The sequence below is a fragment of the Macaca nemestrina genome, chromosome 19 (genome assembly GCF_043159975.1).
Source record: "Macaca nemestrina isolate mMacNem1 chromosome 19, mMacNem.hap1, whole genome shotgun sequence".
In the NCBI taxonomy this organism is placed as follows: Eukaryota; Metazoa; Chordata; class Mammalia; order Primates; family Cercopithecidae; genus Macaca; species Macaca nemestrina.
Window position 1 is genome coordinate 41,834,129 of NC_092143.1, and position 21,012 is coordinate 41,855,140.

The 21,012-nt window shown below is 46.8% G+C and overlaps 1 protein-coding gene across 4 annotated transcripts in view; it reads left to right on the forward strand.

Annotated features, from left to right (window-relative positions):
• LOC105489400 (myosin VB) overlaps nt 1–21,012 on the forward strand; it is a 389,540-nt gene that overhangs the window by 283,057 nt on the left and 85,471 nt on the right. For all 4 annotated transcript variants that reach the window (XM_011754158.3, XM_011754162.3, XM_011754161.3 and 1 more), the window contains one exon: nt 14,718–14,829. In XM_011754158.3, the coding sequence (XP_011752460.2) occupies nt 14,718–14,829 (112 nt within the window). The remainder of the gene's footprint in view (nt 1–14,717; nt 14,830–21,012) is intronic.

The following is a 21,012-nucleotide window of genomic DNA, read 5'->3' on the forward strand; positions in this document are numbered from 1 at the left end:
GAACCAGTCCAGAGCTTGTTGGAGCTATGCCAACACTGGATCCCCTCTGGACACTTCCCTGAAATAAGGGTGAAGGGTGGCTGGTGACCCCACTAGCTCTTGTGAAATCACACTTTCTACCAGCGTCATGTAGACCAAACATCTGCCATTAATTGGAGCTGAACTGAACAGTGTAGCAGCCCAGAGCCTGTCCCACTGGGACCCTCTGTCCTAACAACTTGCTCGTATCAGAAGGTGGAAGGAACCAGAAGTGGGAATGAAAGGATGTGATATGGGCCTCCCCTCCTCCCTGTCTTCTCTCCACCTGGCACTCTCCCACTATAGTGGAGGAACCATTTCATATGCAGTGGTTAATTACCCATAAACAACTTAACCACAAACAATTCCTAAATGTTTGGCCTGAGAAGGAAACTGCTGATGGAATTAGGAATTTACATTTGACCTGGAAGGTACAAGAGCTGTCAGTAATCTGCAACACCCAGGCAGTTCTTCAAAACCCAGCAGGTCCCAGCATTGTTCAGGATGAACTGCTCTAGCTAGGTTGAAGGCTGTTATTTTCTTTTCAACCACATCTGTCCCTGCTTAGAAAAAAGGACAGAGAGTGTCCTAGGGCTGTCTCTCATTTTTTGACCTTAGGGTCTGAACACAAATAGCTAACAACTCTGTTAATGAGGTGGGCCAAGCTTGTCAACTTAGATGAAGGCCCGGCACTCCTTTTCCCAGTCTGCCCTGCAGTCTCCTACATCAGCTTTTTGATCGAGGGGATGGGGCTCAGGCAACGAGTGTAGTACTTCAGTTTTGAGTTCAAACCACTAGTCTGATGAATTAGATTGCTTTTCAGTGCCTGCTTACAAGCCCAGGGTTCAGATCAGACATATCTTCATCCAGTTTAAGAACTAGGAAAGGACCTTAAGGAGCTGCGGAGCTACTTGTTTTCAAACCATCTTCCACAGGCAGCTGGCTGCACTCCTGCTCCTGGCTCTCGTATCTGCCAGGCTTCCAGGAGAGGACATACCTACAGAAAACATTTCCTTATCCACCGTTTCTCAGAACTGTGCACTGCAACCCATTTATGGGTTAGGATATCAATTCAATGGGTTGTATCAATGAAAAGAGTCGAACTATAGAATACTTGAAGACATTTCTTCTGAGCCAAATATGAGTGACCAATGGCCCATGACACAGCCCTCAGGAGATCCTGAGAACATGTGTCCAAGGTGGTCAGGCCACAGCTTGGTTTGATACATTTTAGGGAGACATAAAACATCACTCAACACATGTAAGATATACAATGGTTTGGTTCAGGCAAGTTGGACATCCGGAAGGTGGGGGCTTCCAGGTCACAGGCATATTCAAAGATTTTCTGATCGGCAATTGGTTGGGATATTATCAATAGAAAGGACTGTCTGGGTTATGATAAAAGGTGGCGGAGACCAAGGTTTTATCATGCAGCCGAACTCCCCGGGTATCAGGCTTCAGAGAGAATAGATCATAAACGTTTCTTACCAGATTTAGAGTCTGTTCTATCAGTAATTCCAAAGCGAGGAGGGTATAATGAGGCATGCCCAGCTCCCCATGCCCAGCATGGCCTGAACTAGTGTTTCAGGTTATCTTTGGCATACCCGCAGCTGCGAGAAGGGTTCCATTCGGATAGTTGGGGGCTTTAGAATTTTATTTCTGTTTTACAGTTGTGACCAATATACTGTTTTTGGTTTCTTCAGGAAATAACTTGGGGTGGAAAATGGGAGAGAGCAATCTGGGGAGGAAAGGACATTGTGGCATGGTCATATTTCAGTGTCATCTATAGGGATGGGTGCATCAGGATGTAAAGCGCATGTTTACAAGTGAGACAGAGACAAGGAAGTGAACTGCTCAAGATTATCAACCTGGTTGGTGGTTGAGCTAGGCCTATACCTGCCGTTTCTCTGCCCCAAGCTATGTTGTTGCTGCTGCCAAGCATGTTACTGCTCGTGTGCAGGACGTGTTACCATCCTAGCAAAGGTTTATCAGAGGAGAAAGGGGTAAAGCGAGATCCTAAGAGACTGCCCTCTGGGGCTGGCTCCAAACCTGAGACTCAGTGCAAAACTATTCCCTCTTCTTTCTAGCTTGTGGGAGTTCAGACTGCAGAGCTGTGGCCTGTCAGAGAGCTGAAAGAGCCTGGTAGTTGAATTCTTGGACTTTGGAGTCAGGCCTGGATTCAAATGTTGACTCCCACACTTCTTGGCTGGGTGACCTTGGAGAAGTAAATTAATCTCAATGAGGCTGGGTTTCCTTATCCTTAAAGAGAATGATCATACTCACTTGGTAGGTTGTTATAAGGAATTAGATAATGTATCTGGAGTTCTCAGCCAGCACTGGACACTTGAGCATTTAATAAGATATTTATTACTCATTGGGATATGAGCAAGATGCTACCTCCCTGTGGGTGTAACTATCTGGATAGAATGTGTCTATCTCAGCACTTTATGGTAGTGTTTTTGTGAAATCCCAACATGTGTGGCCACCTCAAAGAGCACTCTGAAATTCCCGGATCTCTCCAAGCAATTAGAAAGCTCAGTTTAAAAAACATGTAAAGTCTGTCAAAACAGACTGGAGCTGAATGTCCCATGTTAAACTGTTGAGGATCACTGTACGAGAAACTGAGGGATCACAGGTCCTCACAACCATCCTGTGCTGTACAGAGCAGAGGTCTGGAGGCGAGCAGAGAGACCCAAGGTGCTCATGGAGGACTTGTCAGGTAGGAGCTGTGAACATTAGGACCATATCAAGCAGGGGAGAGGAAACAAGGGAAGCATGTGACAATGAGGTATTCTAAGCCAGGTGGAACCTCGGGGACCCCTCTAGTATACAAGGGGCCACAGATTTCACAAAGAACTTTTTAACAGGATGAATTGTTCAATAATAGGACAAGAGTCTGCACAGGATGTTGCTTCAAGGGTTTCTCCTTAGAGAACGTTAGAGAGGAGCTAGAAGTCCAGGGATCTGATGTGGTTAACCATAGACCATGCTCAGGCAGAGGTCTATACACATCTCTGCCACCTCTGATTCACCGGCTGAGCTAGCTTGAAGCCTTGCTGTGTGAAATCAGAGTGATGGTGTGTGTTGTCCACACTCCTACTGGTCTTGCTGTCTCCATGCAAAATGGTCTGTTTTAGAGGGGGAAGCCAGTGGGGAGAGGGTTTTGCTTCTAGGGGCTCACATGGGCTCTATGTAGAATGAGAACAGTTTCTGGCCTTTGTGGTGTCCCTGTCTCCTGGGAATCTTTCTCTTCCATGTCTCATCCTGCACTGAGCATCTAGCCCTGTGCTGCTTCCTGGGAGGGATTGAAAGATGCAAGTCATGGGCCCTGCCCAGCAGGAGCTCACAGCAGGGAAGTGATATGAGATTGAAACAGAACAACATATGTATAACCAGATGCAAGGTTGTAGTGCAAGTGCAGAAGGAGCTGCAGCTTCACTGAGGAGGTGAGACGAGCTGGGCCTTAAAAGGTGAAGAGACTGTCTGCCAGGGAGCAGCATGATGCCTGAGGCTAGGAGCCACAGTAAGTTACAGAAGATTTCTCTGGCCGCTCACTGCCCCATTCCTACTGCTTATTCCTCTAGTTGTAGCATGCTGGGAGACCAGGTGTGATTTTGCCTTATCACAACGTCATTTTTAGCAGCTAAAAGAATGCATTTCCCCAAAGTCTTTAGACCCGTATGGAAAATGGATTCTCCTACTATTCATTCCACCTCACTGCAAATCAGAGCTGCCAGCAGAGTCAAAATGCCCACAACCCCTGGACTCTTAAGGGGCAGCTGATAGCTGTCTTTTACTGCTATTCTAATTGTTTCGGACTTTTTTCTAGCAGATACTTACAAGTGCATCTGTACCATTTCTTTTTGTAACTACAGGTATTGTGGAAATTGTAGGGAAGGAAGGAATGACTGTATTTCTGGTATCATAGGAACCATTCTCTAATTCTGTGAATTAAATGTGTGGACTTAGATCCAGAATGCTGCCATATCCTCCTGGCATTTGCCATCTTAGCAGGTTTTGCTAAAGGGTCAAAGAGAGGATTCCCTCCCCCAACAGCTATTTGAAATGTTAACTTTTGGAAAGAAGCACTGTGGTTTTGTGTCACTTTTGTTAGTACTGTATTGAGTTGCAGTCGAATCATCCTCACCATTTAATCTAGAGCCTAATCCTTTTCCTCTCACCACAACCAAGCCATAGCACATAGGATGGCATTTACTTTGAGGATGAGTGGTGAGAAGGTGGGAAACTATTACACTTGTAATATTTTGACTCAGCACCATTGCTTAATCTTCTCCATCCGCCAACCGTGGTAACCGTTTGGAGTGACGTCTCTGATTAAAATACTAATGCTACCTAACTGCTTAATCCAGGAGATTGGTGTGTGTCTACTGTATCTGGGGATAAAGCAAGTGAGGTTTAGTAGATACTATGTGCCCAGTAAGGTGTTAGCTACTGAAGGAAATATACAAGTGTAATGTGTGCTAGCTTCAATGTGGAGTTGAGCAGTTATTTTATTGATCTGACTTTAGGAGACCCTCATGGGACCAGAGGGACCTGAGTTGGGTGCTGGATAAATGGATAAATTGGGAGTTTTCTACAAAAATTCAGCCCTTTGGCTGCTAAAAACTCAGCACAGTGAAGTGATTCAGCTTTTATTAGCTTGTCAAGTAACTATACAACTTTGAACAGCTGTTTCCAAAAGAAACTTCAATGGCCTTCTTTGATTGAGGGAATTACAATTTATGCCATGTCCAACATTCCTTGTGAGGAAGCAGCCAAAGTGAGGGAGATGGCAAAGAAAAATGCGTCATCCCAGTCCTGCAGAAGCCTGTGATGAATTATCCACAGGGCTGCTCCCCAAGAGCCCAAGCAGAGGGCTTTTTAGGCAGAGTTCCTGCATCCAGCCTACTGACGCCCTGGAAGAGGAATTCTCACCCCCCTTCCCCAAATTAATACATGCCATTTACCACCAAAATCCACCAAGCCAGAGAGCAGGAATGCAGCATTGCAGGACAGCAGTGGCTGCTGGGTGTTCCCTCAGCCTGCCCTCGGGCTTCCCTATCCCTATCTATTTTTATCCTCCCTGAGAATTATGGCTCTCTGTGAGTGTGATTTAAAATGAAAATGTATCACTCAATTTGAAATGCTGTGCAGTGGCTAAGAAATATGTCCATTGTTATGCACATAAAGCACTGTGATAAATGCACTGCCCAGGAACAGAGGCTCATCCACCCGTCACCCAGCTCCTGGGTCTCGTGCCTGTGCGGTCATCTGTCTCCCTCTCCAGAGAGTCAGCAGCTTTGTGTCCTGGAGAAGTTGTGAAGCAAATACTGCTTATCCCGAAAAGTGTGTGTGTGGCGGGGGGACTACTTGAATGTATGATGTTTATATTTAAAAAAAAAAAAAAAAACCTCTGCATGAACTTGAGTTCTCCTTCACACCATCCCACCTTTACTTCATAAAAGTGGTGCTTTCTGAAAAGACTTGCACTTCTTCCTCAAATTCCTTCCCCCCAACCCCCTAAAGAGTAAATAGCATAAGACTGGAGAACTAGAGGGAAGCTTTAGAAGTGGCTTGCTTCTTCTCCCTATTTAATCATGGTTGAATTTAAAACCAATGCACAGTTACTTCCCTTGCTATTAAACATCCCACAGAGGAAGAATAATACAGAACTGATTTTGGAATGATATGAGTCATTATCTCAGGATCTCACAGCTTTTGGGTCTGGCTCTTTTGCCTGAGATCTGTCTTCGTTCCTTTGGACTGGAGTCTGACCCAGGAGTTCTCACGCAGGGCTACGCGTCAGTCATGAGGACATGCTCAGCAGCCTCAGAAGCTGGGTGGCCTCAGACCTGTTAAGTCAGAGCCTGAGACTGAGCCCTGGACATCTGCATTTTGACAAGGTTTCCCAGGTGATTGAAAAATGCATCCTGCCTTAAAGTCATTACCCTGGAAGCATGTGTTGGCCCCTGGGTCAACTATAAGCTACTTTGTCACATCCAGGCAGTGTTAGGATGGATCGGGTTTTCCTATTTGTGTCTCGGCTCCAGCTCAGAGCCAGTGGGGAGGAATTGTTTCCTTCTCTCTGCAACAAAGTTCTGCGGGCTTCAGTTCTAGGGCCGCTAAAGGGGGCTGGGCCTGTGTTCCCCTAGGAGGCCCAGGACATAGTTGGGGGATAAAGGGAAAGGCAAATATGGAGTGTTTCTGATGGTGTGAGTGCTGGGTGAGCATCTGACAACCTTTGCACTAGGAACCGCTCCATGAGTTTCAGAGCTGAAATGACAAATCGTATATATTACTTTATAAAGGCCACCCACAGACCTCTTATGTTGTCATTATGTTATCTTTTCAAAATTTAGATATAATTTATCTATAAAATTCACCCTTTTAAAGTATGCAATTTCAGTGATTTTCATTATATACAGAGTTATACAACCATCACCACTGTCTAATTTCAGAGTGTGTTTACACCCCAAAAGGAAACCCTGTGCCCATTAATAGTCCCCGCTCCCAGCCCCTGGAACCTACTTTCTATTTCTATAGATTTGCCCAGTTTGGATTTTTCATATAATTGGAATCATATACTATGTGTCCTTTCGTGTCTGGCTCTTTTCATTCAGGGATGTTTTCAAGAGGTATCCATGCGCAGCATCCATCAGTAGTTTATTCCTTTATATTGCTGAATATTATTTCATCGGATAGACGCAGCACATTTTATATTATCCATTCATCAGTGGAGGGATGTTTGGTTGTTTCTACTTTTGGGGAAGAATGCTGCTATGAACACTTGTGTACCTGTTTTTGTGTAGACACATTTTTTCTCTTGAGGGTATACCTTGGAGTGGAATTGTTGTGTCATATGGTAACACTCTCCTCTTCTGAGGACCTTCCATACTCTTTTCCACAGTGGCTGTACCATTTTGCATTCTTACCAGCAGTATACATGAGGGTTCCCATTTCTATGCATTCTTACCAACATTTGTTCTTGTCTGTCTTTTTCGTTACAGCCTTTCTGGTGGGTGTGAAGAGATACCTTGTGATTTTGATTGGTGTTTTCCTGATGACTAATGATGTTGAGCATCTTTCATGTGCTTAGCCATTTGTACATCTTCTTTAGAGAAATGTCTATTGATCTCCTTTGCCCATTTTTTTATCGAGTTACTTGTCTTGTTGTTGAGTTATAGGAGTTCTTTATATATTAAGAATATGAGAACCTTATAAGACGTATGACTTGCAAATATTTTCTTCCTTTCTGTGAACCATCTTTTCACTTCCTTAATAGTGTTCTTTGAAGCATAAAAGCTTTTAATTTTGAAGAAATCTATTTCTTTGGTTGTGCATTAGGTGTCATAACTAAGAAACCATTGTCTAACCCAAGGTCACAAAGACTAACATCTGTGTTTTCTTCTAAGAGTTTTACTATTTTAGGACTTTGATCCATTTTGAGTTAATTTATGTATTAGATGTGAAGAACCCAATCTCATTCTTTTGTATGCATTTATCCATTTGTCCCAGGACCATTTGTTGAAAGGATCACATTGACCATTGAGGAAGGCAAGATAGGCAGTGACAACTTAACTTAATGGATAAAGAGATACACCCAAGAAAAGTTAAGTGATCAGATCAAGTCCTCCAGATAGAAAGGGGTGGAGCCACCATACCGCATGTCCGCAGGTTAAGGATGCCTGTCCCTCTGAGCCTTTGAGAAGGTGTCCCTCTCTTCTCTAATTTTGGCCTCTTATGTCCCTTTAGAAGTTTTGTCCATCCCCAGTATACTTCCAAGGGAAACTCTTGTATGCAGTATCATCTATTTCTCTGCTGATTTGTTCCTTCAAAAAGGGAAAGAAGCGTGTGTTGCTTGGTGGCATAATAAAGATTATCCATGTCTCAATACCCAGAGAGAGCCTGTTGGTCCTGGTAGGTATGCCTTCACAGCATGGCCAAACAACTCTGCCCCACAAATTGCTACTGGTTTTCACGTGAGACCTTGTAGGGAACAAAGTCCCACTGAAGCTCATAGGTTCCTGTAAGGCTCTTTAACAAGAAGAGAAGCATACTTCCTGCATTCCACCTCCATGTGACGAGGAATCCTTGAGCTAGGTTGCATGATGGTATAGTGGAGTACCTGAAAGGATGCGTTGACCCACCTAATTCTGACCGGCGGAGCCCTGAGGGATTCTTTATCATTTTCTTGGGTTACCCATCAGGACATCTTTAGAGACTCTTTTTGTGGACTGATGTCATAGAAGTTATGTGACTTAGAGCCTTATGCTCTTACTGGAGGGACTCTAGGGTTTGTTTGATCCAGCCAGTCACCTCATGAGGAAACATGCCTAAGGGAGAAGAAGCACAAAGTGCTGTAACTCTGCAGCTCCATGCCGTCTGTCCACATTGGTCCATCAGGGCCCTTGCAAGCAGGCATGTTCTTCTGCAGAATATTTGCACGTGCAGATGGTTAAATCCAGTGTTAGGCTCTATATGGGAGCTTTGTTAGCCAAACAACATCCCAAAACTACTGCGCTTCCTGCACCATTCTCAGCAGCTGTGCTACCACTCCCCACCTTGAGCCTGAGGAGCTCATTACAAGGAGACATCTTTCCAGATTGGTGGGTTCTGCTGAATGCCTGCCCTGGTTCATCCCATATTGGCCTTTGTTACTGTCTCTGATCTCGCCCTCTTCCTACCAGGAAGCAGTCACGGGTCCAGAGCTTCTCCCATACACCCAATTGTGACTCCTTGACCCTGCTCCCCAGCAAGCTAGAGGCACTCCAGGTGAAGAAGGCCTTGATTCTGGAGGAAGCATGCCACTGAAGTCCAGAACGCTCAGCCAGGCCCCTGACAAGCAAGTCAGAATCCAGGGAGAGCAGGGCTGAGTAAGAATTACATTCCTGGAGTCACTAGACTTGGGATGAGGGCTCTTCTCCCACCATTGATATGGAATGAAATGGAAGAGCAGCCAAGCCCAGGATTGGGTGATGGGGTTAAAAGACACCTCCTGGCCAGCGAACCACAGAGCTACACCAAGTGGGAAAGGGCGTCTCCATGGCCACCCGATGAGGGTGGGTGTCATGCTATGGAGGCAGTGGAAGTCAAGAAGTTGTCTTGCACTAAAACCATGTTCTGGAGTAAACTTTTTACAAACATTTGGGGGTATTTTTGATGTCTCAGTGAATGGAGTCGGGGATAATGATTCAAAGATGCTGCATGGTGTTAGGACTGTCCCACACCCAAGGGTGCTGCCCCAAAGCCAGTAGCACCCTCTGTGAGAAACACTGGTAGCGAGAAAAGGTTTAACATGTTGAATGGTCAGGAGAATACCCGTTTTTAAAACTCTAATTGGCAACCAAGTATAAAGACACCATGACAGGCCGGGCGCGGTGGCTCAAGCCTGTAATCCCAGCACTTTGGGAGGCCGAGATGGGCGGATCACGAGGTCAGGAGATCGAGACCATCCTGGCTAACACGGTGAAACCCCGTCTCTACTAAAAAATACAAAAAACTAGCCGGGCGCGGTGGCGGGCGCCTGTAGTCCCAGCTACTCGAGAGGCTGAGGCAGGAGAATGGCGTGAACCCGGGAGGCGGAGCTTGCAGTGAGCTGAGATCCGGCCACTGCACTCCAGCCTGGGCGGCAGAGCGAGACTCCGTCTCAAAAAAAAAAAAAAGACACCATGACAATAGGGGCTGTAAAGGTTAAACATGGATCAGAGACAGACTTGAAGGAGGTGCAAGTCTTGCAGAGAAACTGCCCTTGCACGAACATATCCACAGCACGAGGTGGAATGCTCTCTGTCCCGCAGTGGACTTGGGAATAGCTAAAATGCTGTGAGAGGGGTAGATTCTGTCACGGCAGCCTCGAGAAATCCTGGACAGCCCGTGGTCTTCATGAGTGGGCTGTTACAGCTTTAGGTGATTCCAATGAACGCCCACCCAAAGGTCCCCACCAAATCAGAGAGCCCCTTTAAAAAGTTCTATTTTTGGAAAAAGAATTACGATTTCTCTTGAGCTTTACGTTGAAGATTTTCCTCTTAAAGGTGAGGGAGCCTTTCTTGTGAGAGTTTTATCTCTGAGGGTTTTCTCACAGAAATCCACAGAAAGGAGAATTCACATTTGATGCTGGGTCTTTCAGGGAGCGACGCATTTACAGCCCTTATGCCCAGACCCCGTAGTGGACACCGACCTCTCTCGGTCCTTCCTGAGGGTGTCCCCACCCTCACGGCCACGAAGCAATGGTGCTGCTTCTCAGTGGACGGTTTCCCTTCACACAGGAGCTGGCATCTCCTCTCCCCTCAGCCTGTCTGCACACCCTGTCTGTGGTACAGCTGTGTGTGAAGGACACCTTTGTAAGAAAAGGGGAAGGGAGTGGCTTAGGCAGGAAACAAGAGAATTATGGTCTTTGGAAGCTTTGGAGCTCTCCATACACCCCATCTCTTGAACTCCCTGGCTACGAAAGCCCTGTGGGTGCTTTTATGACGTAGGTGATGTTCTCTCCACTGTACAGGTAGGGGAGGGGAGGCATCCGGGCTGGGACTGGCCCCAGTCACACTGCCGGCTGGTGTCAGAGCCAGGCTTCTGTCTTTCTGTTCTCCAGGTTCGTCCTGTACTGGCCTTGATGTCTTTGCAGCCACAGCTCCTCACTCTAGTAATTTCCTTGAGTTATGGATCTGTCAGCAGTAAGAGGTTTTCAAATTAGAAGCATTTAAGGTTTTTAGCCCAGCTAAATGATGCTTTAATTATTTCCCCAGTGAAACTGCAAACTCTTAAGGAGAACTAAAACAAGTGTGTACACAAATAACCATGGTGCATAATGTGGGCAGTGCCCTCAGAAAGACACACAGAAGGAAAGGGCAGGGCAGCTTTAAAAGGGGAGCCCGCACCTGAGCGTTTGGGTCAGCAAAGCCGAAAGAGTCAAAGAAGGATGGCGGGCACAGGGGCCAAGGGGACTCCGACTCTGTGAGGCCCTTTTTCATATGGTTTCTTCCACCTGATTCTTACCCAAATCCATCTTGCCCCAAGAGAAGTGTCTATATTTAAAACTTGGGGGCCGACACAGGAAGAGCCTGGAAGAAATTCAGTGGTGCTGGCATGTATTAAAAGAAAACGCACATCTCATGGACAGCTTGTCGGCTCTGGCAATCTCTTTCTCAGGCTTCCAGCATTAAGTTGTTCAAGTATGGGTCAGGGCTTAGGAGTGTTCTGGATACTTACTGTACATGATAAAATAATTAAAACAGCATATAGCTAGGCAAATAACCTTAAATGTTTCCATTTTTAAAGCCGCCTGTTAGAGATAATCAGCGACTCAATGGGTTTGGTTCACAGTCTTTCCACTACTAAAGGGGCAGGAAATAGTTTCTGCTCGGTGAGTAAAGGGCAAAGGGCAGAGCAACCCTTTCCCAGGCCATAAAACAGAGACCTCGGTGCTCTAAGTGCCCTGCGCCCTTCCTTCTGAAGGGAATCCACATGGACCAGTAGCCTGATGAGCAGGGCCTTGTAAAGACTCATGAGCTCTGAGCAAAATACGGGCTCTTGTTCCCGTGTGCCACTACGTGCGTGACAGACGGGACCAATTAAAGAGGGAATGGGCATAGGGACAAAGTAGGTTAGTGGTTGCCAGGACCTGTGAAGAGGGGAGAATAGGGCAGAGTAGGGTGTGATAGTTGCACAACTTTGCAAATATACTAACAATTATTGTACACTCTAAAGGGGTATATTTTACAGTATGTGAGTTATAGCTCAAACTTAATTTTTTAATGGTAAGGAGCCATTTTACATAGAGAAAAAGGAAAAGGGAGAGATGTCATTTTGTTGTTTGCTCTTATACTCACCCCTTCTCTGAGACCCGTGGCTGTGTTAGATATCTTCCACCAGACCAAGAAAAGTGTTTGCAAAGGAGCGATGAGGAGGGGGAAAGGCAAGGAGCTCAGCCTCCATTTTCCTTCTCATCCCAGGCTACTGGGAGGAACAGGGCCTCCTAGGAACCCAAGGGCCGCAATGCTGGAAGATCTGGAACTCTAAGAGGACCTGCTCCAGAGCACGGTGTGCCCCTACTGCCCACCATGCTGCAGCTGAATCCAAAGCTGTATGTGATACTCCACAGTACTTGTTTTTCTTTTTTCCTTTTTTTTTTTTTTTTTGAGACAGTCTCTGTCACCCAGGCTGGAGTGCAGTGGCATGATCTCGGCTCACTGCAGCCTCCACCTCCTAGGTTCAAGTGATTCTCCTGCCTCAGCCTCCTGAGTAGCTGGGACTACAGGCATCCACCACCATGCCCAGCTAATTTTTGTACTTTTAGTAGAGACAGGGTTTCACCATATTGGCCAGGCTAATCTCGAACTCCTGACCTCAAATGATCCACCCGCCTCAGCCTCCCAAAGTGCTGGGATTACAGGTGTGAGCCACCATGCCTGGCCAAACTTTTACCTTGTTTCTTTGGACATTTTTAAAGGGCCCTCTTAAAAGGCAGATGTGCTCCAGGAGAAGGGATACAAGCCACTTACTCTCTTTTAATATCTCAAAATGAGTGAGTTTACCTGAGTTTGAGACGGGAGAGTTCCCTGGCCCCCCTGTCACAGGGTGTGCTATGGGGTTGTGGCTCTCTCTTTGCTGCTCTAAGCTCAAACCCCTTACGGAATGGGGAGCAGGCATAAGGGCAGGTGCAGGAACCGGGACAAGCCCTTTTGGGCTCTAGCCCCACAGCAGCATCTAAGGGTGGGAGCCTGCAACTCCTGAAGCCCCAGTGTCACAGTGCTCTTTTAGCTCTGCCGTCAGTGGATGGCTTAAGTGTTAACCAGCTCAGTGCCCGCTTGGTACCCGGGCCCTTGTCCAGGGTCCTGGAAGAATCGGGTCACACATGGACTTGAATGATGGTTCCTGGGGGGTGGTTATTGAGTGGTGGAGGTGGCTCTTAGCGGGATGGATGGGGAACTGGAAGCGGGGTATAGAGTGGGAAGATGATCTTCCCCTGGAATTTGACCATGCAGTGGCCGAACTCCTCTCCCAAACCCCCCAGGTGAACTCCTCTCAGTGTTCAGATGCTCTTTCTCTTCTCTCTTTCTCTCGTGCTGTTTTGCCATTCATCTGCTTGTCTCTTTGTCTCCTTGTCTGCCTTTGGAGCCTGGAGTTTGGAGTTTATATAGGTATAGGATGGGGGTGTGGTGGGCCAAACGGCAACTTTTTTGTCACAAAAACAGGAATGCACATCCTCATTTAGGGCCACAGGTATCCAGGCTTGAGGGTGGGACCTTTGCCAGGGAACTGTCCTCTTCTATGCAGTATTTCCCTGTCTCCTGTCCATGTCAGGTAGTTGGACCGTCATGTAAATTACTTCCATGTGAGGGGTATGGACAGCTCATGCCTCGGAAGATGAGAGTGGGTGCTGCCTGTACACCTCCGCTGAGGACACAGAGAAAGTGGGGATAGGTTGGACTGACCTTCAGAGGGACGTAGAGTGAAAATTCAGTCTCCTTAGAGTGGAGATTGTGCTGAGTCACTACATGACTGTATGTGGAAGTTGTTGAATACCTCCCAAAAATTGAGAGAATAATCAGTTTCAGGAGAATGAGTATATGTATGAATTGAGACCACCTTAATGAGAAGGGGACAGACCCTACCTGGGAATAGCAGATTTGCTTATCGGAAAGACTGCATTTATTTAAGTGGAGATCATTTCACAGACCAAGGGGAAAACTTAGCCTTTCTTAAAGATTCATCTCCCACACAGACCAAAACAGCACTCACCTACATAGGTAGGGGTGTTGTAATGCTCTTGATTATGTGAATTTCTGGACATTTTCTTTACAGTGGGCCTGAATTAGTCTAATAATCAGAAGAAAAAAATCACAAGCAAAATCTACTTTGGGGAGAAAAATAGTTCCTTCTATACTGATGAAAACATAAACCGTGTTATCTCTCCAGGGGTTAGGTTACGGCCACTTGTTATTTGTTAATGTACATATTTCTGCATTTAAACAGCTTTTTACAATAAGCAGTATTCTATAAGAAAACCAACATTTGAAAATAAAGCTGTGCTCCAGGTAAGGCTCCTGCTTCTGAGGAGTGGAGCACTGCATGCTTGGGCAGTATATTAGACTGTTCTCATGCTGCTAATAAAGACACTATTGAGACTGGGTAATTTATAAAAGGAGCTTTAATGGACTCACAGTTCCACATGGCTGGGGAGGACTCACAATCATGGCAGAAGACAAAGGAAGAGCAAAGGAACATCTTACATGGCGGCAGGTGAGAAAATGAGAACCAAGCGAAATGGGAAACCGCTTGTAAAACCGTCAGATCTCATGAGACTTATTCACTACTATGAGAACAGTGAACAGTATGGGGGAACCAGCCCCAGGATTCAGTTATCTCCCACTGGGTACCTCCCTCAACACGTGAGAATTACAGGAGGTACAATTCATGATGAGATTTGGGTGGGGACACAGCCAAACCATATCAGGCAGAAACCTCCTGTTTAGTCCTCTAAGAAGTACCTTCAAAGCTCACCTTTTTTCCAGCCCTCCACACTGAAATTCTTGGAGAGCCCTGGGGAGGACAAAACTCCCCTGGGACTGTTCTTTGCTGCTCTGAAGAATGACTTTGCGCCACAGTGTTGACCCCATGGGGCACTATTTGAGGTCACTCATGGCTTTTGTGTGGCCAAGAGGCAGGACATGTCATCTGATGCCCCTTTGCTTTCCCTCCAGGTGGGCCTACCATGACTTTTTCAACCGGTATCGGGTGCTGGTCAAGAAGAGAGAGCTCGCCAACACAGACAAAAAGGCTATCTGCAGGTCTGTCCTGGAGAACCTCATCAAGGTGAGCCACACAGCCCAGCTCCAGGAGAGGCCTGACCAGGGCCCCTAAAGATTGAAGGGGTGGCGTTGTTATCTACATTTTTTTTGGTCTTCATCCTTCTTATTGAATCTATTTCTAGGATACTAATCCATTTTCCTACATCAGTGACTAGGAGAAAAAAAAAAAAAAGACAACACCGGTCACCTACCTAGAGCACTTCCCAACCTTTTTCTTTTTTTTCAATACTCTAAGTTCTAGGGTACATGTGCACAACATGCAGGGTTGTTACATATGTATACATGTACCATGTTGGTGTGCTGCACCCATTAACTGGTCATTTACATTAGGTCTATCTCCTAATGCTATCCCTCCCGCTTCCCCCGACCCCATGACACAGCTCAGCAGGCATAGAAAATGGAATTCTGTTGCAGTGCTCCTCTCGAGGACACCAGCTACGAGGAGTCTGTCCCTTGCAGACCCCTGACCCGGCGACGGGTGAATAAACTACACTGACACACAGATATTCTCTTCTGCCAGTCCAGCTAAGCGTCTGAGCCACTTACAGGCTCCCTGCTGAGTCCTGTAAACAGTTGCAACTCGGCCCTGATCAGCTAGTCAGACTCACATTTATGCAGTAAGATTAATTAAAAGCTTGAGTCAACACCATTAGAGAGTAAATGACATTGTGGACTTCCCGAATAAAAAGCCATTATGCACCCATGGTACATCAAAGGTTAGTCTTAAGACTATATGAGTAAACAAGCTAGCTAGGTAAACTACTCTGCCTTTCTTTATTACTATTTTAATTTGTTTAAAGATAAAGGGATCGGCCGGGCGTGGTGGCTCAAGCCTGTAATCCCAGCACTTTGGGAGGCCGAGACGGGCGGATCACGAGGTCGGGAGATCAAGATCCTGCTTAACATGGTGAAACCCCGTCTCTACTAAAAAATACAAAAAAAACTAGCCGGGCAAGGTGGCGGGTGCCTGTAGTCCCAGCTACTGGGGAGGCTGAGGCAGGAGAATGGCGGGAACCCGGGAGGCGGAGCTTGCAGTGAGCTGAGATCCGGCCACTGCACTCCAGCCTGGGCGGCAGAGCGAGACTCCGTCTCAAAAAAAAAAAAAAAAAAAAAAAAAAAAAAAAAAAAAGATAAAGGGATCAGGCCGCCTTCAGCCAGATCTGTTACCGAAGTTATGTAAACTTCTCATCCTTCCAAGAAGATATGTGTCTATTTCTATAACTATCTCTAATATTTTGCCCACCAGCCTGACTGAACCCCAACAATTCTTTATACAGCTCGCTTGAGTTTATGATGAGGCTGCTTCTGACTGCAAGGTGCTGGTCCAAATCTCTGGCTTCTCCAGTTCTCAGGGGCTACATAGCATGGCCCATCTGGTATACCTGCGTAAGGGCTCTGATGCGGAGCCCAGGCCTAGCCCTGAAGCCAGCAGAGGAGAAGGTAGCTGCTGCATCTAGCTGGTTGCACCACCAGCCTCAGGCCCTCCCCCAGATACTTGTTTTAAGTAAGGCAATAGATTTTATGTTTTAACTGAAACAATTTGAACTCACACCTGACAGCGGAGATGGGAGAACTATAGAAGCAGAGCTGTTGGGGCCTTTTGTGAGGGGCAAATCCTTAAACATTTCCATGGTGCCAGACATTTCAGGGATTACAGCAGAGTATGATCATTAATGGCTCAATAAAGGTTAAATTATATCAAAAATCACTTGAACACGGTAATAAAAATTACCTCCTCAGAAGTTTTATTTTTTCAAGTTTTCTGTTAGGAAAATCTGTTCATCTGGAGTAGCTCATTGCCAGATGATTCAGATCTAAGGTCACGTTTCATTTTGTAAATGTGTCGCAGCCATCTTCTGAGCATCATCTTAGCTGCTCAAGTCTAGCTATAGACAGTGCAGAATATTATAGTAAATGTAGGCATAGCTTTAAAGTTTCCTTTTTAAAAAGAGAGCCTAAACCACCCTTGCCATGCCATCTTTTTTTTTTTTTTTTTTTTTTTTTTTTAACAGGGTGAGGGGGTAACAGGCTGGTTAATCAAGGACTGTAGTTAGTTGGACTCTGGTCATTTGAAGTTTTTGCTGTGGTCTACCTTTCAGTGTCCACATTTTAACATCTTTCTTTTTATGGACAAGAAAAATCTCTGTTAAAGGTCAGCTAATTTCAGGGCCTGCGAGCAGCCCACTCTGCCACGTGGCTGCCTTCTCATTTGTCTGGGGTCATAGTTTCCCTCCTCTGTTCCTTCCCTGGATTTCTCCAGGATTACCACCAAGACCTCTGATTCCCAGCCAGGGAACTCTACAGGGGACCCAGATCAGACTGGCTGAGTCGGCCCTCACACTGGGCTCCCCTCCAGTTAACAGGACCATATGCCACTGCCTGGGGTTGCTGCTGTGATGTGCTCAGGACACTGGGCCTTTCCTGGCACAGTTGCCTCTTCTCTCCACTGATGGGGAGCCTACCCGCTTCTCAGTGCTCGGCTTCAGTGCAGCTTCTCCCTCCTCCTTCCCCTGGTGTAGCATGTGGCACTTCATGTCACTCTTAGAGCCTATAGCATGCTGACCACGTTCCAGATGTGTGTGTCCTTTTTCATAGAGGATAGTGTCTTTACGTTGACGCCACCTCCTTAGTTATGAGCACTGAGCCTAATACATAGGGGGAACCCACCTAATATTTATGGAATGAATGAAAGAACAAGTGACTTGCCTAAAGAAAAATTATATGAATACATGCTGCTTCCTCTGCCTGCAGTGCTTTTTCCCCCTCTTTCGCCTGCCTGACAAAGTGGTATTTGCCTTCCAAACTGAGCTCTGAAATACCTCCTAGCCTCCCAGATGTTAGCTACTCCATCTTCTATGGGCCAGCAGCACTCACCTCCTCCCTCCCTGTATTGCATTCATCCCCTTATGTTGTAATTGAGGACTTGTCATTTCCCCAGACTGTGAACACATAAATGACAAGGGTCCTGTTGTGGCTGTGTTCCTAGCACAATTCCTGGTTGTCACAAGAATATGTGAGTTTGTGCAGCTGGCTGCATGGGAACCAGCCAAGAGCTGCTCATGGCTAGAAACCTGCCGGTAATGGCTCATCATATGAGGAATATACAGAAGTCAGCCTCATTTTACAGATGAGGAAACTGAGGCACAGAAAGCTGATATAAATTGCCCAAGGTTGCATAGGTGTACGGATTCTAACTCCCACTGTCTAAACTCCATTGCCCTCTGATCCAGTCTGATTGAGTAACGTCACTGAGCATAGTTATCCTTCCTGGAGACTGAATAGAGACTCGAGTGCTAAAGACTTCCCTGGGACCTTCTGTTTCCTCCTTTTAATTTTTCTCCTTTTCTTGGGCCACATCCGGACACCCATACTTCTCATGCTGAGTGACCTGGGACTCGTATCAAGAAAACTAAGACGCCGGGCGCGGTGGCTCAAGCCTGTAATCCCAGCACTTTGGGAGGCCGAGGCGGGCGGATCACAAGGTCAGGAGATCGAGACCACAGTGAAACCCCGTCTCTACTAAAAATACAAAAAATTAGCCGGGCGCGGTGGCGGGCGCCTGTAGTCCCAGCTACTCAGGAGGCTGAGGCAGGAGAATGGCGGGAACCCGGGAGGCGGAGCTTGCAGTGAGCCGAGATCGCGCCACTGCACTCCAGCCTGGGCAACAGCGTGAGACTCCGTCTCAAAAAAAAAAAAAAAAAAAAAGAAAACTAAGACTTGACAGAGCCTCATGTTAACTTAGAAGGGCACATGCCAGTTCCCCACCCTGTCCCAAGCAAGTGCTAAGTATGTTTTAGAACAGAACGATGAGGAAAGAAGTGGGGACAAAGGTGGCCTGCCGGACAGGCACCAGGCGCTTCAAGACCACCTTCCTGGAGAGGCAGCCTGGGGCTGGGGGCTGCTTCATTAGGCTGTCAGTGAGGTTTTAATAAATTGTTGTGGTTGTTTAGGGGAGAAAAGTGGATTCTGGTGGCCTCTCCCCTGCAAGGATTTTAGGAATAGCCCCTATCATTCTTAACCTGAATTTGTTTGTTCTTTAACTCCACGGATACATACCGAATTATTTGTACTCTAATCTAGAGGGGTTAGTGTGAGGGCTATAAAAAGAGTGCATTATATGGACCCTGCCCTCCAGAATTAATAATAGTCTAATCTGACGACGGCCGTAACTCTAGAGGACCACATCATGGAGAGTGGCTGTTGTGCAAGCCTGAACCTTCATCACAGTGGTGAAGGAGTGTATTAACAAACATCTACAGGGAGCCCACAGAGCACAAGGAACTACGTGAGCACTGTGTAGAGGAGACAGTGTCACGAAAGGGGATGCTGCAGTTGGAGACTTGGGACCTGGGCGACCCAGATCTGGGGTCATCCTTTGATATTTGCTGAAGTCACCTTGAGCAAGTCACTTCACTACTCTAGGCTTCAGTTTTATCATCTGTGAAGTAAAAGGAGTGGCATGGAATGGATTGCTAAGGTTGCTTTCAGCCCTGCAGTCTGACTCTTGGAGAAAGATTCTCAAAAGATGATTGATTGATTTATCAGTGAACAGTCAGTTCTAAGGGTTAAAGGAAGCAGATCTGGGTGGGAGATGTTCTAGAGACACACAGGGTGAGGACAGTGTGGAGATGAGGCTGATGGGTGTCTCGGTGGAGCAGGTGAGACCCTCAGAGAAATCCTTGTTCAGAAAAAGTGGGTTTGCAGAGCATATCATCCCTCCCTGTTTTTTTTCCAGAATAGGGAACGAAGCACAGGTACTCTGGCTGCTTGGATGTGGTAGGCAGCCCCCAGCCTCTGACTCTGCTTCAGCTGGAGGACCCAGGCTTCTCCTCCTACTCGAGGGTTTAGCTGCCCTGCTTTGGCTTCCTGACCCCTCCTGGCTGAGGCATGGAGCCTTCCCCAGCAGGGCAGAGATCAAAGCAGGGCCGTGGCTGCCTCAAAGCGCCCAAGCCCAATCCAGCCCCTGTTCCTCTCAGCATGAGCTGAAGGCCCAGTGGGTGCATGGCTCTGAGCAGACACTGGGAGGAGCGCCAGGCCCAGAGCCCACTCTTGCCAGCTTCACCAGCAGCCTGGCCCAGGCCGGGGACTCAGTCAGTGACACTGAAGCTGGAAATTGTGCCGCCACCTCAGCCTTAGCTCAGGCAGGACAGCCTTCCCTGTGTGTGGAACCTGACTCCTAGTGACCCAATGGGGCTTAGCCTATGAAGAATGATGACTCAGCACTTTACAGGGCCATTTGCCAACATGAAAAGCAATCTTGTGTGTGTGTTTTCCTTGGACTTGGCTCATTCCTTTCTTTCTCATTATGGTCTTCATGCCAGTGAGCAAAACGAGATGGCAGTTGATTTACAAAGAGCTCTGTCATCGTGGGTTACTCTCCCAGTGCTCTGTCCCAGGCTTGTCCATAGGAACCCTGCTGGGTTGTCTTTCCTCATCCACAGGGGTGAGCCTAGGGAAGGCCAACTAATTTTAACCTAATGGATGTAATTAAGACAGTAATTACAGGTCCAAAACAATCTCATAGTTTTATTTGGGGGTTATTTGCATCCTGTAATTACGCATACAACTCTGTGGCCATTTGAGGATAATCTTTTTAAAATGTTGATCAGATCAGGTCATTCCCTTGCTCAAAGCTCAAACTTGTGGCTCTCACCCCAATTTTATGCTGTAACCTACAAGGCCTTTGGTGATTGGCTTCTCCCACCACTCACCTTCAGTTCCCCCAGCTAGCCATCCTGGCTCTCCTGATCCTCAGATATACCCAGCAGTTGCACCACTGGACATAAGCATCCACTCTGCCCTTCTCCTGGAACTTTCCTCCTTCCTTCTGTTCTGTGGCTGCCTCCTCCAGCTCATTTAGGTCTTTGCTCAGCTGTCACCTCCACAGAGCTGCCTTCCTTGAGCATCCCCATCCCATCCCCCTAGCCCCTAGTTTGTTTTCTTCATAATCCTTACCATTCTCTGAAAGCAGAAACATCTTTATTTGCTTGTCTGTCTGCTCTCACCACGACGTCAGCTCCTTAAGGGCAGGTGTCTTGTTCACTGCCATGTTCTAGAGTCTGGCCCATAGTAGGGTCTTGGGGTCTGTTAAGCAAATGCTGAGACTTTGTGTCCGTCTACAGAGAGGGGTGCATGAAGTCTGGTCAGAGGATTCTGCATTGGAAGAACAAGGGTGGTATGGGCCATG